General features: G+C 33.5%; 1 protein-coding gene across 1 annotated transcript; it reads right to left on the reverse strand.

Moving 5' to 3' along the window:
• Positions 1-5,415: 5,415 nt before the first annotated feature.
• LOC149154787 (endoglucanase 19-like) lies at positions 5,416-9,976 on the reverse strand. Its single transcript, XM_089438318.1, has 10 exons — positions 9,103-9,976; positions 8,718-8,930; positions 8,412-8,612; positions 8,197-8,286; positions 7,934-8,098; positions 7,578-7,698; positions 7,322-7,485; positions 6,821-7,169; positions 6,611-6,730; positions 5,416-6,168 (listed from the first exon to the last, which is right to left on the reverse strand). Exons 1-10 carry the CDS (start codon positions 9,292-9,294, stop codon positions 5,867-5,869), a joined length of 1,917 nt encoding a protein of 638 aa, XP_089294444.1. The 5' UTR covers positions 9,295-9,976; the 3' UTR covers positions 5,416-5,866.
• Between the last annotated feature and the right edge of the window lie 6,624 nt (positions 9,977-16,600).

The following is a 16,600-nucleotide window of genomic DNA, read 5'->3' on the forward strand; positions in this document are numbered from 1 at the left end:
CCTATGAAGTTGGAGTATGGGGTCTTGGTGCAAGATGCCTTTGTTTGCTGAAAGTTTACATGTTTGAATGTAGGTTAACATGTATTTGGAGTGATAACTCTTGCAGAAGTTGTTTCTTTGAAGGAGAAAATAACCATTCCATTTCTCAGCACTTTATGTACTCTTATTTTTCTAAACATTGAGCACAATGATAAGGGTTCGTGCCATTAGAGCTGATCCAAGGAGATGTAACCCAAGAGGGGTGAACCCCTTTAATAATGGCTAGTGTATTACTGATTGATGCATGCTTCTAGTCAGTGTTTTGATTTCATGTTTAAATTTTTTCATGAAATTAACATCAAAAAACACACATAAAAACTCATGTTTTTACTTGCTATTTTAGAGTACAAACCTCAAGCAAATTTTTGTATTCTAATGAGGATCTTAGCATAGAAAACTAATATTCCACATTCAAATCATAAAATTACGAAGAAAAAAAATATTTGTAAGTTACTAATATTCTTGATTTTGAATGTGATTTGATCTTCAAGAGTGAAAGTAAGGTGACTTGAATATGTTGCAACAATCATATATGCCACCCAATCAATTGGCTATGACTTTATCATTGATGAAAACACACTCCAAAGTTGGATGAAATGAAAAATACTCCAACTACAACAAGCTTGATAGACTTATCAATTTGCGGAGTATAATGAATTGCAAATGTTTTGATGTTCTAAGCTCTTACCAAACTATCTACATATGCAACATACAAGAGTGGGCTTCATTGATGGCAACAATATTAACAATAGGTTTCTTGAGATCTTGGGTTACTGCATATGCATTTTTTTTTCCAAATAAAATGATTATCCTCACCAATAACATTTCTATTGAGAATGCCCATGAATCACCCATTTATAGCAAATATCCTTTACTGATTATGGGACGAAATATCTATGAAATTAGTTAAATATCTCTTTACATGGTCAATATAGACAAATAGAGACGCTACAACGATATCCACATCGATACTTAGAACAATGTATGTCAAATTATTTTCTAAAATATGGGTCATGAATAGGTTTCATTCAGAAAACACATTGGCATCATCTAGCAACCAACTAGACAGGAAACCTCATGCCGCACTTCATTTCAACCACTCAACATCTGAACTTTTGTTGCAACAAATGAAATTATTCAATCAATCCATTACTAAAGAAACTAACTTCTCATCTAATTCGTAATGGATGAAAATAAAATGAATGGGGGGGTGTAACCCTGTGGTAACCCTATTTGATACCCTATGTGGTGAATGTGAGGTTTTACAATTCTAATGGCTCGGAACAGTATATGGACCCTTAGACCTATGAATATGCGCAAAAACTAGAGGTGACGGGGAGGGCTCATAAGGGTTTGAATCACCAAGAAGAGAGAGAGGGCCTACAATGGTTCTGGAGTACCAAAAAAGAGAGAGGGTCATGCGTGTGGAGCTCACACTAATATTGAAGGTTGTGTGGAAGGAGAACACAATTGGACACAAGAATGGTGGTGAAATGACTAGAAAAATCTTCATATACCATAGAAGGGTGCACAATATATAGGCATATAGAGAAATAGGCATTGAGAAAAGAAATGACCAAGGAAAGGGGTGAAGGAATGTGAGGCCTCAGCAGGGCACAAATTTGATAGTCCCAACTCTAAATCAATTATTATATGATGTGATATAGAATGAAATATAAGCATGGAATGAATTTCATTAAATAGATGCACATATAAATACAATTTATTATGACCATTGGGTTCATATTCCAAGGCCCCTTGGACTCCTTATGACAGTTCATATTCCACACCATAACCCTTCCAGACTAGGTGTCCAACAATTTTCCACAACCCTTGATAGGATGTCTAAAACATTATAATTGGTTGTGAGATGAAATTTATGAAGCAAAATGAATTCAACTACTTCTGATATGGTAAACAAATATTTCACTCATGCTTGCCTAACATAAATTGGAGACTTATTCAAGGTGATACATCACATTTTTTTTATGATTAGATGCAATGGTACTATTTTTAGCAGTTTATGGGGTGGTTCATGGAAGCTTGTATCAGTTTAAATAAAAAAATAGAGGCAACAATAATTATGGGCCCTTATAGCTGGATAGATGTTGAGGCATAGGGTTGAATTATGACATGCAATATATTCAGTTTGAGGGAGAAATTAAGATGCAAATGTGTGAAATTTGTTTATCCTCCTTTTGTTATTTTGAATCCATTTTTGCTAATCCATGACCATGTATCAATTTTCTTTAATACTGTGTTAAGTTTATGCTCTTAGTGTTTTCCATTGTAGTTCTTAGTATTTTAATGAATTATGATTAACATTAGGAATAGTTAATGTATTTTGTATTTAATTTTGAATAAGGACTCAAATTGGGAATTGCTATATGTCCATATTTTTTCAAATGGAGAATCAATCACCACCAACCATGTAGCCACATTTGAAAAATATATTTAAAAATGAAATATGGTTTTGACTATGTGTGATGGATTTTATAAGCCCACTTTTATTAATCCATTATTCTACATGTTCCAAATTAATTTGGACAGCTACAATTTATTTGCCGACTATTTCAAATTATGGTTTTCATTGTTTGAAGACAAAGAGGGAAAACTCTTGGTGGATATGAGTGTAATTTGAGTTACAAGGTTTGAAATTTTCCATTAATTATATTATGTATCTAAGAGGTCAAACACTATTAAAATTCATTTGAGATGTGTTTTGGCCAAGTTGTTAAAACCCACATCTTCATATTCGAATTTGACATTCAAAGATATCCTAAATTTGATGAGAGTTGGCAAGGATCATGGAAACCATTTGCTATGTCAAAATTTGGTTGTAACCATTGTGGATTCTTTATATCCTCAAGTGGGTATGATTAGATATTTTTTATTTTTGGTTTCAAGAAAGTTCATGTATGAAAAAGAGTACCTTCTGAATTCTAAGAGAGAGGACTATTAGAGAACAAATCCAATTAATGATGGAATAAATCATACTTCCTTCAAATTTGGCATTAATAGAGAGTATAGTTTTATGATTTCTGTAGTGTATGTAAATTAATTCATTTATGTTGTATAATAGTAGCAGCACTATATTCTATGATAACAAGGACTATGATAGGAGAACATATAACTTCTTAGCATAATATGTCTTTTATTTCCATTTCTTTTTTCATGCAAGTGTGATTTATTTTCTTATGAAGTGTGGTGTGTTTTATTTTTGCAATGTACTTTCAATTTGAATACTAATGATGCAATTTTTGTTTCTTGGGACTATATTAGACAAATTAATGCAATTTAGGAATTTTTATCTTGCACATATAGTGGATGATATCTCACAAGCATTTGGTACCCTAAGTTGACAATTAATGTATAAACTCTTTAATTACTAAGGTAATAAATCAACCCAATATTACTCCTTCATGGTATCATACTTCTGGAGCGTAAGAGATGTGGCCCATAAATCTTATATTACACTTGAATCATAGTTTCTAACATTGAATAAATAAGCGCATCTCCTCCATTTTTCTTTTGCATGAGGCAAGTGAGTAAAACTTGGATCATTAGCTTAAAACTCAATACTAAATGCCAAAATGCCTTGCAGGGTGTAAAGTGCATTGAATTAATGTTCCCAACCATCAAACGGGATACTAGAATTTTGTAGATATATTTCCACCCAAAATTAGAATCCTAATCTCATCCCACCCTCATTATTGGTCCTTGTCTCTCAAGCATGCAAATTACACCTCAAGCTTGTAAGAAAGGAGTTTCAAATAAGTCCGAAAAATAACGTTTTATTTCAAATACAATGCACAAACAAATAAGCATAACAAAAAAACACATGTGATTCCCAACTAGTAAATCCAAGGCCACAAACAAATAAGCATAACAAAAAAACACATGTGATTCCTGACTAGTAAATCCAACGCCACAAACAAATAAGCATAACAAAAAAACACATGCTATTTTCAACTGGTAAACTAAACACTGAATTCAATTCCTCGTGCCCTTTTGGTTCATAAAAGTTTGAAGAAAACACTTTTCATATTTTATTTCTTCAAAACCATCTTGGGAACTTAATGGAATCATTTTGAAGTGAATAGCTTCAACTTCTATTGTGTCTTTACATGATTTTGTTCACAACAAATAACTTCAACTTTGAAAGAAAAATGTTAGGATCTTCAATTGTGTTTCCACATTAATGATATTTCCAATTTTATTTGAATCGTTATTTACTCGTAAGACAATAACAAAATAATTTCATCTTCATTTCTGACATTGTCTTGAGTATTAGGCATTGTGTGTGAAAGGTATACGCATTCAAAATCTCCTGACAAGTTAAAGGAGATCCTCCTTTTCCTTCAAGGAGTGGTGACACCTTGGTCGATCTCAAAATATTTATTTGTTATGATTCTTTAATTTTTTTTGTTGAAGGTTATGAGAAACATGTCCTCAACAATGATGCCAAAAATATTAGGATGAAATCTTGAAGTTCTAAAATAAGCATTCAATTCATCCATATAGGCCCTTGTCAATATGTTATTCTAGAGTCATAGGTTTGTGACATTGCTTATTATTCATGTATATTTAGAAATGAAAATAATTATACTACTTCAAAAGAAAATTGAAATTTTCATAGTTCTATCACCTAAAACTTATTCTATGGAAAATCAATATTATACTCCAAAAATCAAATCTACAATTATTATATCTATTACTGAAATATGAAATTAGATTGATATTTCTTGTTAAAAATGGGTAAGAGGATTATTATATCTATTACTAAAATATGAAATTAGATTGATATTACTTTTTAAAAATGGGTAAGAAGAAAAGGTAATATGTTCCATATCACTATGTAACTAATAATAAGGCAATTTATTAAATGCGCTAATTCTTCAATACAGCCATACACTCACATCCATAAATCTGAATAAAATCCATAACTTATATGAAAATAAAACTTACAATAATAAAACTTACAATAGTTAATACCTCTTAGGCTAATACCCTTTTATTTACATTATTCACTAATCCTAATCTACCATTTATTTTATATTATCGGTAATGAAGTCAAGCTATCATCATTTTAGTTTGCCCTCTACCATATATTCTATGTGATTGATAATGGAGTCATGCTGTCAAAATTCCGGTTCACCATATATCAGTTGCTGGGTGAAAACAAACCTATACTTCCACCATATGGAGCTTAAGTGGCAACTTTGTTGATATTTGTTTCCAAATATCTCGGTGCCAAAACTGTCTTTCATGTCAAAAAGGCCTTCAGATACATCAACACAGGGATAAATTTAAGTAGAGACTGAGCGTTAAGATACTAATGCAAACTTGCAAATAAATAATATGTTTGAATTATACTAATGCAAACTTGCAAATAAATAATATGATTGCCAATTCAGTGGATCATATGGCTTTAGTAACAAGACATATGTGCTGCACTTACATTTTGATGCAGTATATATGTTCAAAGATATGAAATTGGCATCTATAAAAGATCTAGAATCCAAAACCCTAAAGATTCAGGGGTTTGTAATATAAGGATACAGACTACAAGGAATATGAAGAAACTTATAATTTAAATGTTACAGGGAGAGTAAGAATTCCAGAAATATAAGGGTTTTGCAATCTAAAATTACAAATATTAAGGTTCTATTGATTTTGATATATTCCACTAAGTGATTCCATGCCCAAGGAGGCCACATCCAAACAACAGGGCCGTCATACTATAATGGAGGAGGTGCATGATAAACATTCCCATCACAAATCATTCTTAGGATTTGGATGTATTTTTGGATTGTTTGGCAGTTGATCAAATCATGTGATAACTAGCAAGGGAGATTATCGCTGGACGAGCAGCATGAATGTACACAAAACCCATACTTTGACCAGGAGGGAGTGACTTCAACCACTTGGGAAATGAATACAAATTGTTGGCATCTCGTTTGGAGAGACCCCATAAAGGACCATACAATCCTTGGATAGAGAGGTCGAAAGCTGTCAATGTCTGGTGTGGAGATCGGTTAGTGATTGATGCAGCATATCTGTAATAAGTATTTCCTGACTGACTCCAAGAACTCGTGAGCTTCTGCGAGATAGGCAGCCTAACATCCTCTGCAGTTTGTGAACAATGAAGGAGTATCAGTACTGTTTTTGTATTGAACAAGCACGAAGGCATTGTTATGGCAGCAGTTGCTTAGTTTCACCACATATTATTGCTTGAAACCCAGAGTGTTTTCATAGCATAATCAACATTTTTAGTTATTTTCTCAATTATTTGCAAATAATGATTTTATTTCTGGAAAATACCACTAAGTGCAATAAAAGTTAAGGCATGAGGAAAAATTGTATGAACTAATATTTCAAAATTTATGAGAGATTTAACTGTAAAATTCAAAACGATTATTTATTTTCCCCTGTTTGGCCAGGATTGAGTTCGTTCATTTTATGTGACACTGCATTATTTTTACCAGCATTTCTTTTATATTTTGTCCCCTGGCTCATTCCTGCTGAAGTTAAATTGTAGTAGCCAAAATTTCAGACTAGGAAAACTTACTCTGTGGGAAAGTAGGAAGAGGTGAACTCTGTTTAGGTACGGGAGAGGACTCTGGCTTTGGCTTCGGAACCGTAGTTGGAGCAGAAGATCCTGACCCTGATCCAGGCTTAGGCACAGTGACTGCCAGTAAAACAACCATTAAAAGCATCCACATCCAGCTAACTGAAACAAACTGAAACCAAATAATTCCATCTTATAAGACAGTAATACCTGGGAGAAGCTGGTTGTCTCCAGTATTTCCACCTTGAAGTCTGGCTAGAATCCCCACCATTGGACCATTGTTATAGGTTGCAGGTTCTGTTTGCTCATAGTTGTCTCTTGCATCTGCAAAGTTATCATTGTGATCAGGTCCTCCAACAATAGCGCCAACCAAAACATTTGGATCAGTTCCTTGGTGGTCGAACCATGTAGCATATCCTCCTTTGCAACTAACGAATGATGGATCCTCTTTGTATGATACGATGGAGGAAGCCCTATGATGAACCTGGCGAGGATAGTTTGAACCATATCCCACCATGTAGCTTGTAGCTCTTGGGTTGTCACCAAGTATGTAATCAACCTACAAGAACATATTTTAGCCAAAGGACTGAATAGAATTTAAAGCTTTCTAGATCTAGAATTCATTAATCTATCTTAGTGAGCAGAGTCCATCAACTAAACATTGGTTCCCAGATAAACATTAACCCATCATGGGATTTATAATTATTATACCTGCGACTTAACCAATGCTAACAGTTCAGATGGATCCACTTCTCCACCAGGGCATTGCAGTTGCTTGCCAACAGATGATAAATAATCAGCGTAGACTGTGAGGAGGAATGAGGAACTCGTCACAAAATGCATGTTGTTCCATTTCTGCCAATACAATAGCCCACCTGAACAGCCAATGAAGCACTCCTACTTTAGTCCACTTTAAGGCTTTCAATCAAGATTATGTATTTACGAGGGAAGATTGATGAAGCCAAACCTGATGTTCGTTGTACACTATAACCATTCTTCTGAAGGCAAGCACACATGAAATATTCAGCTTTTTCTTGGTATTGTTGCATTACTGCCTTGTTTTGCCCACCCTTGTCTTGCATGAAGAACTGATACAAACCGGAGACAAAGTCAATTGTCCATTCAATTTCTATCCAAACTAATTGAGTTGATGACCAGCCCCATGTGGCCACTGGCATTGAGTCCTGCATTTTAAGCTGATGGCAAATACTACTTATAACTAGATAAAGTTCACTGGATATATTGAGATTATAAATCGTGATTGATTGCTGGGAAGTCACAACCATTAGAAAATTGGTTTATTTATTGATATCCAACTCTGACCTTAGATGCGAGCACTTGGACCCCTGCATATTTATTATCCCAACTGAATTCATTCATGGCCCACGTTGTCCCACCAAGTGTACCTGCATTGTCAATCATGTAGTTCAAGTAGTATCGGTCTTCTGTTGCTTCATGAAGCCATGCAGCTGCCCACAGGAGTTCATCCTGCACAAGGCATACCAAAATATCCAAACCCAAGTCACAGATCTATCACTTCATGTACGTAATTCGTACTAAATTGCATCGAGTTGAAAAGAACTTACAGCATATCCACTAATTGACCCATAATATTTTCTCACGACTGTAATACTGCTGTCATACTTTCCTCGGTACTTGTCAGCAAACTCAAAAAGCTGCAAAATTTTCCCAAGCAATTGAATATTAATATATTCTATTAGATTCAAGCATTACCCAGTACAGTTATTCAAGCTGGGAATAATGTCTTTGATATTAAATTCTATGGATCAAAGCAAATTACCTGTTTGGCATGGCTCAGAAGCTCATTAGAGTAATCAGGATTAGATTGTTTGAAGACTATTGAAGCAGCTGCCATTGCAGCAGCTGTTTCTCCTGCAAGATCTGATCCAGGATTGCTAGTGTCAATCTTGTAGGCTTGTCTTGGTGTTGTCATATCTTCTGGCCTCTGCCAACAGTAATGGTCTGAGTTACCATCACCAACCTGAAAACAGATTGAAGGTAATGTTGAGCACGTTAATTTACCAAGTTCAATCTAATTGTGATACTCGATGAGGTCTAGATAGATCCATGATGAAGAAAAACGTACCTCCCCATATAATACATTTGGCTCACGATGAGCTTTCAGAAGATAATCAGTGCCCCACTGAATGGCCTCCATGGCATAACCCAATTCTCCATTGTTATCCAATTGTTTTCCATACTCAATCACACTCCAGGAGAGGGTGGTGATAGTGTATGCCATTGGAAGACCGAATTTCACATTGTCACCTGCATCGTAGTACCCTCCAACCAAATCTACCTGTCCATATTTCATCATGAATTTTCAGCTATCAGACCAGTATCACTTCACTCTCACTGGAGTCTACAAACAATATAACAATTCATCTCAAAGTATTATATTGATATAGACGTGAACATGAAATGTAAATCAGTTAGTTCATGAATCATTAAGCAAAGGAAATAAGACAGACCCCATTAGCAAATCCATCATGGAGTCCAGAATCAGCTCTCCAATTGGCCCTCTGAGTGGCAGGAAGCTTGCCAGATCTCTGAGCTTCATAAAACAGAATGCTCTTACTCAAGGCCTCACCATAGTCATGCCCTGCTGCAGCACTCCCCACTGACAATAGAACCAACAACAACAGAGAATACAGTGTAGCCATTGTTGTACACAGAATGGGATTACACCATGAATGGTCTTCTGCCAGAAATTTATACTCTTCAACTACCCAATTCACAGATCTCTTAGCTTCAGGACCCACAAAAGCTCAACATCTGCAGTTGCCATGAAACCCCAAGGCCCACTGTTGTAAGCAGTGTGTATGTGTCTGTAATGCAGTGTGTTCCGTATATATGAAAAATGCAGCCAAAGAAAAAGATAGATGAAAGAGATATTCCTGGCTTCCAAACCACGGTAGGAATCCTTTTACAGTACTAGTACTATAGTGCCTTGACAGGCTGATGCAGATCAGGCCTTTTCAAATCAATGGCGGAGGAGAAATCAAGAAGCAGAAAAGATAACAAAACTCTCTAAAGTGATCTTCTGATAGGAAGAGTATAAAAAAAAAAAAAAAATTATGCTTGTTCAACAAACAACAATAATGAGATCTTCAACATCAAAATAAGACCAGACAAAAAAAAAAAGATCAGAGAGAGGCAGCCAATGAGTATTCCTTCTCCCACACACAATGCACAACTCAGATGCACAGAAACTAACAGTACCATTGAAACAGCAACGTGACAACACTTGTCTATCAGAAGCAAAGTTAGGACCCTCCACACATTCAATCAGAGATGGAAATGCATAGAGAGTGGATCTGCAACTGCACATGCACATGCACAGTGGAGTGGCCTGCAGTGCAAGTGTGGATTGAGGATGAGAATTTATGAGAAAAAGGTGATGATTTTTCCCATTGTTTCCACCGCAACTGCCACCTATACGGTATACCATCTAATTTATCAGTAAAATACAGTGAAAACTAAGATTTGATATGATTTATTTGTTTTTAAATGCAAGGATGGTTCCCTCTCTGACATATCTGGGTTGTCCATCTACGTTACTTAATAAGCTGATAATCCCTAGCTACTGTTGTTAATATTATTAAATAAAGAGATTGAAAAGGCCCCATTTTTTATAGCGACAAATGGTTGAGATCTGTCTGTCTCCCCCTTGTGCGCAGTAGCAATAGCGCTTTTGGTCTGAAATGTAGTAAGTTCCATAGTTATGGATTTCGGAGAGGTGCACGTGATAGGTGGGGGCACTGTACATCTCCCAGCTGTGAGCTTCTCACCTTTTCCTTTACGCTACGAAGTTACTATCTACGACGCCACACGAATGTGCTTACTGTTTCACTTATTTTTTAGTAGATATACATTTTTCCAATGTGAGAGAGATCAGGGTAACCTTTTTTTCATGAACTTGCAGCTGAATCACCGGATTAATGTCAAAGTATGAAAGGCAAAACTCTAATAAAGCTTTTTACATATTTTCAAATCTTGGGAAAATAGTTTCTGGTTTGTTTTATGTGTAATGTTTTAACCTATGTTATGATTATTTTGATGGTGTAAAGTTATAACATGATTATTTTGATGGTGTAAAGTTATAACATGATTATTTTGATGGCGTAAAGTTATAAATTGTTTAGAATGTTGTGGTTTAGTATTGATGAAGAGTTGATTAAAATTTAGTTTTTTTATTTATTTAGTTTTGTTTGAGTGAATAATGTTTTATTTTATGATTGGCATTTTGTTTTTCTATTTTAAGGAATGCAATTTTCTATTTTAGTTTTTGTTTTATTTTCAATTTCAAAATTATTATCTGTAAACTTTTAAATTTTGTTTTTATGTTTTTTAGCTTTTCATTAATGTTTTTTACATTATATTTTATTTATATCTACTTATTTTTGAGTTGCTTTACCTATATCTTATGTCTTAGATGTTATTAATTGTTTTTAATAACTTCCATGTCTTTTGAATACTTTTCTTCCCTATCTTGTTTCTATTTTTTCCATAATATATAATTAGAAACATTTATGAGGTTTTTCCAAGTGTCTTTCAAATCTTCATAAGTCTTTATGGTTAGATATTTCACAACAAACACACCTATTTGGATGTCTATTTATAACCTCTATCTTCATCGATTCAAGGCACTTATATGTTTCTTAATTTTTTCTATCCAAACTCCTCACTTTTTTTTAAGTTCTTCCTCAAATTTGGAATTAGTGGCATTCATAGTACTTAAATCATAGAATTTTGTGTTAAGAGTTTTGATCAATTTTAAGACAACCCAAACAAAACAAAACAAAAGTGAAGCAACATACAAAATAGACTTATTAGGAAAATTGAATAACTAGATATCTAAGAACACAGTAAATCATTAAAAATTTAAAAAACAAAGTCATGATTAATGTATGGATATGAATTGTCATGTTATATAATAGTTATAGTTGTGTCGACATGCGTATTTTTATTCTCTAAAATTGAATCTAAAAGGAGCTCAAATAATAATTGGTTACAATGCATTATTGTGTTGTTCTACCTTTATGGATCACTTTGGTTTATAAGTGGCTACAAGCATAATAATAAACTTGTCAAATTATGGAACTTCAAAAACTTGAGACAAAAGCTATCCTTTGCATCATTTTTTATGTTTGTAAATAGTATGGCAAATTTTATGTTGAAGATGATTAAAAAGACAAACTGGACTAACAACTAATCAACAGAGTACCTTATTCATGGTGCAATGTTTTTAAACTCATAATTAACAACAAATACATATATAATATTTCTATATCCATTTGACATACTTATATTTGAATTTACACATTCAAATAAACATATAATGAAAAATTATCATAATAAATAAATAAATAATTATTAAAAAAATTAAGAAGAGTCTTTTCAGTAGAAAAATGTGTATTAAGGCTTTCCTCAAACCTGAAAAAGGACCTAAGGCTAAGAAAGAAACCAAGGATCGTTTTTATGGGGTTCATCTCCCTTTTATCCGAGGAACTACGGACAAAATTGTGAGGATCCTAAAGAAGCATAAGGTTCCTTCAACCTTTAGGCCTCTAAATACCATTTGAAGTTCCCTAAGATCCATTAAAGACCTTGTGGACCCCAAAAATATGAAAGGTGTTTATGTTATCCCTTGCTCTTGTGGGACTCCCTACATTGGTGAGACTGGTCGTTCGATTAATCAAAGGATTCATGAGCATGCAACTGACATCAAGCATGGCGGGATCCACTTCTGTGATGTGGCAAAACATGCAGAAAATTCTAGGCATCACATCTGCATTGAGGAAGCCCATGTCAATGCTAAGGTTAGTCATTTCCATCATCGTAAATTCAGGGAGGCCTTGGAAATCGAAAAAATGCCCAATAATTTAAATAGAGACAATGGTTGGAATATTAGCAGAAGCTAGGTCCTATCCTATCCTCCTAGTTTGTTTTTGTTTGCGGATTATTATCTTTTTTAGGTTTGACATTTCTATTTATGCATTTTTTTGTTTCTATATAGGTATTTACATTTAATTTTAATTTTCTTTTGATCCATTTTCTCACCTTAAAAAAATAAATAAATCCCTCCCTTTGATTGCTTTATTTTAATTTTAGTCTCATTTAATTATTATTTTTGTTATGGGATCTTGACTCATTAATAACGTCTTGACTCATTAATCATGTCTTGACTCATATATATATATATATATATATATATATATATATATATATATATATATATATATATATATATATATATATATATACTTTGTTTCTTATCTTTGATTGACTTGGATTGTTCGTTTCTTATTATTGGTTATGTTTTTCGTTCTCTCTCACATATATATATATATATATAATTTTTTTATAATTTATTATAAATTATAATATTATTATTCTTAAACTGGCCGTTATAATAGTAGTTATAGGAATATTATTTGATCTTAATAATCATTATTAAAATATTATTATAAATTATAATATTATTACTTTTAAACTAACAGTAATATTAGCCATTACAGGAATATTATCATTATTAAAATATTAATTTTCATAAACTAGTCGGTATATAATTTTTTGGTCTCTACATCGCCCTCTATTTAAGCATGTGCCATGATTTGCATCTTCATCTGCTCCTATGATAAGCCACATCTGCTCCTATGATAAACCACACTAGCTAGTTCGAAACACATAGCAAAAAAAATTATCCTATATAATTTCTTGCGAAAAAACTTTTCTTAATGTAATATAGATCACAGAAACTTATATACAAAAAAATTATAAAAATTATTTTAAAAATAATTATTATAATAATAAATCAAACTTAAATATCTTAAAAAACCAAATTACTCTCGTTCTCAAAACTCACCAAATTTATTAAATACAATTATTAATTATAAAATTTATTAATTTATTTAAATAATTATCAAAAACTATTATATAACCCAAAAAAAACTATATATGAAATTAAATTTAACTTACTTTCACACTTATTTTTTATATATAAATATATAACTACTATTCTACGATCCCCTAGTCCCCACCGACAAAATTCAATTCTTCACATTTTTATTAAGCCCACAACTTCAAAATTGATTTGCTTTCAACCACTTTGTTTTTCACGGTAGGCATATGGTTCCATGGCCTTTGACTATTATTCAATGTTTTCTATTTAATTAGGGGACCGGGAACCCCACGCTGTATTGTTCTCAACTTAAATGTTAATGGCCGTGTCATTCACGAAGGCATATAGTTCTATGGCATTGTACTGTTGTTTAATTGGACAACCCCACAACTTGAATCTACTAATTTTTCCCTTTTTAATTTTGAAAATGTCACATTTATTGGTGTAAGGGATGGGAATTTATTGGGAGTGTATATATGTAGTGCATTCCACATATGCACACATCATTTTATTCCATTATATTTAATGGAAGGGAATTTAATCACTTTCATCTTTTGGAAGGTGGGAGTATATATATCTATCTATCTGTATGTATTTGTTTGTTTTATAATATTTAATTAGAAAGATGGGTTTTTAAGATTGTGAGAGTAAAGGTTATATATAATAAATAATAATAAATGTTGGATTAGTTTAATTGTTGTTATCATTCTTATAAATTATTTTATAAATTTTGTATTAATATATATTTTTGGATTTTTTTTCAGAGATATTTATTTTTTTAATTTGATAAATTAAATAAATTATTAATGAAAAATGATACTATATTTATAGGTGACTTTTTGAGATAACTAATTAGATAATCAAACATAGAAATCTAAATTTTCTATATTGAGTGCTTAAGGGAATGAAGGATAGGTAGCACAATCATGTAGTAGTGCAGACGTGTATGATGTTATGTGCTAGACTCACGTTGTTATGTGTATAAATTCGGAAGACATAAATGGAAGGGACAATCCTAAAGTTAAGAGAGAATTGTATTTGCTAGAACGGTATCCAAATGATGTTGGTGGTACCAATGGAAATAGGAGCCATCAAAGTTGCTCGGCTATGGTTAGTCATGAGGGTTCAGCGTCCTAAGACCCACAATAGCTAGGAAACAAACCTAACTTTCTAGTTGGAAAGCTAGCACTTGTTTGATAACTCTATGTCTAAATATTGGATTGTCCTTAGTAAATCAGGTGACAAGTTGTTGCTCTTAATACTTGTGGGTATGGATGTGCATGCATATCACTGAAGGAAGATGTAACACCCCATCCCACATTTACCCACTTTTACAAGCTCACGAGGGTAAACATGAGCTAAGAGTTACTATGCATGACCCAACCTCCAAGATTCAGTTATGGAAATGTTGAAATGTGGCAACAATAATATTCCATTTAATTTGTCCTTGAATTAAATTGTGAATTAAAATCGAATTTAGTCTTACCAGCTACTTGGAAATAATTAATTAAGTTATTTTGACTTAATTAGTCGGAGAAATTCAAGTTAAACGTCTTTCTGAAGTCATGCAAGAGTTATCCCTAAAGTTTAGGAGATAAGGTTGAGTTATATTTGAGTTGTAATTAGTTGACTCGGTTTACTAAGTTAAGTCCAGTTAAATTAGTTCCAAACTAATTGAGGAGCTAAGAGAATTAACAATAAATTGATGCATGCATGCACTCAACTAGTGTACTCCAGTTAACTAAAGATTCCCTCATCAGAAATTCATGCATGTCTATTCTGAGAAAGACCCAGTTGAGATTAAAGTCAAGGACAGTGTACTATCATTTGCATGTGTTTTCGTATAAAGAAAAGTCATGCATGCAGAAGCACATAATTCCTTGAGGATTGTGCAGTTCTGACAGTGTGCGAGAGCAGTGTTCCACTTGGTGAGGTGAGAATCATCCCACAGAAACAGTGCAAGGAAATAGGAGCTTGGAGGGCAAAGAGGAAGGCTTGAGAGAAGCTTTGATTGCCTGTGAGCATCTGTGAGGATTGTACTGAGAGTTGGCTAGCTGTGAGAGCTAAGGCTTTGTATAATCTATATGTATTTCCACCTTGTATGATAATACAGATAGTGGGGTTTTTAGCTGAGGCTTTCCCCAAAGTATTTTCATGTGTATTGTGCGATTGATTCTTCTTCTTCTGGTTATATGTGTTCATCTCGATCTTTAAGCTTTCGCAAAGCACTTTGATAGTAGAAGTAGGTTATAGTATTTTGCTTTCGTTATATTGCATTATCAGGTTAATCTACAATCATATTTTCTACATGGTCTTAATAGAGCGAGATTTGTAGAGAGAATGTGCAGAATTTCTACATGGTATCAAAGCCTAGTTTATTGGAGCTGTGAACGGTATACTAAGAAGAGATTTCGAAGTTTGAAGTTCGGGGTTGCAGTTGCAAATTGAATTCTTATCATACTTCAAGGTTGGCCAATGGTGTTTTATGGCTTGAGACTCGAGTATGCCTTGGAAGGTAGCTCGAATTACATAGCATGGAAAGATAGAATGGAGGTTGTATTAGAAGACAACGGCTTGAAGGATTTCATTGATCAATAAATCCAAAAGCCAGTTTCAACTAATGCGCAAGAGTTGGATGAGTGGAAGAATTGTGTGGCAAAGGCAAGATGGATCATCCTTGAGGGAGTTTGAGACCATATTATCTCGAGTCTCCATGGGAAGGATACTCCATTTTCAATGTGGAAGACATTGAAGGACCTCTACCAGAACAGTAGCGACCAGAGGAAATTGGCACTCAAGGATAAGCTTTAAAGAATCAAGATGGAGAAGGGCGATACTATTTCCACATATCTGAACAAGCTCACCACTTGCAGAGATGAGCTTGGTAGTGTGGGAATAACTACTGTCGATGATGATATGGGTAACCTCGCTCTCCTTGGCCTTCCTAAGAGTTGGAATAGCTACCAAGACTCTGTGAATGGAAGGGAGAAACTATTGGATTAGGAACGTGTAACGAATAAAATATATATAAATATAAATAATAAAGATAAATCATAAATAATAAT

The sequence above is a fragment of the Pinus tabuliformis genome, chromosome 9 (assembly GCF_031772625.1).
Source record: "Pinus tabuliformis cultivar Carrire ecotype Pingquan chromosome 9, CPIR1, whole genome shotgun sequence".
NCBI classification, from domain to species: Eukaryota; Viridiplantae; Streptophyta; class Pinopsida; order Pinales; family Pinaceae; genus Pinus; species Pinus tabuliformis.

What these genes read in the sequence shown, in the direction of transcription:
- LOC149154787 (XM_089438318.1), bottom strand. Translation starts at nt 9,294, where the DNA reads ATGGCTACACTGTATTCTCTGTTGTTGTTGGTTCTATTGTCAGTGGGG. An exon ending in TAGTGTACAACGAACATCAG is followed by an intron (nt 7,486 to 7,577) that starts GTTTGGCTTCAT and finishes TTGGCTGTTCAG; the next exon opens with GTGGGCTATTGTATTGGCAG. An exon ending in TCTTCCTACTTTCCCACAGA is followed by an intron (nt 6,169 to 6,610) that starts GTAAGTTTTCCT and finishes CACAAACTGCAG; the next exon opens with AGGATGTTAGGCTGCCTATC.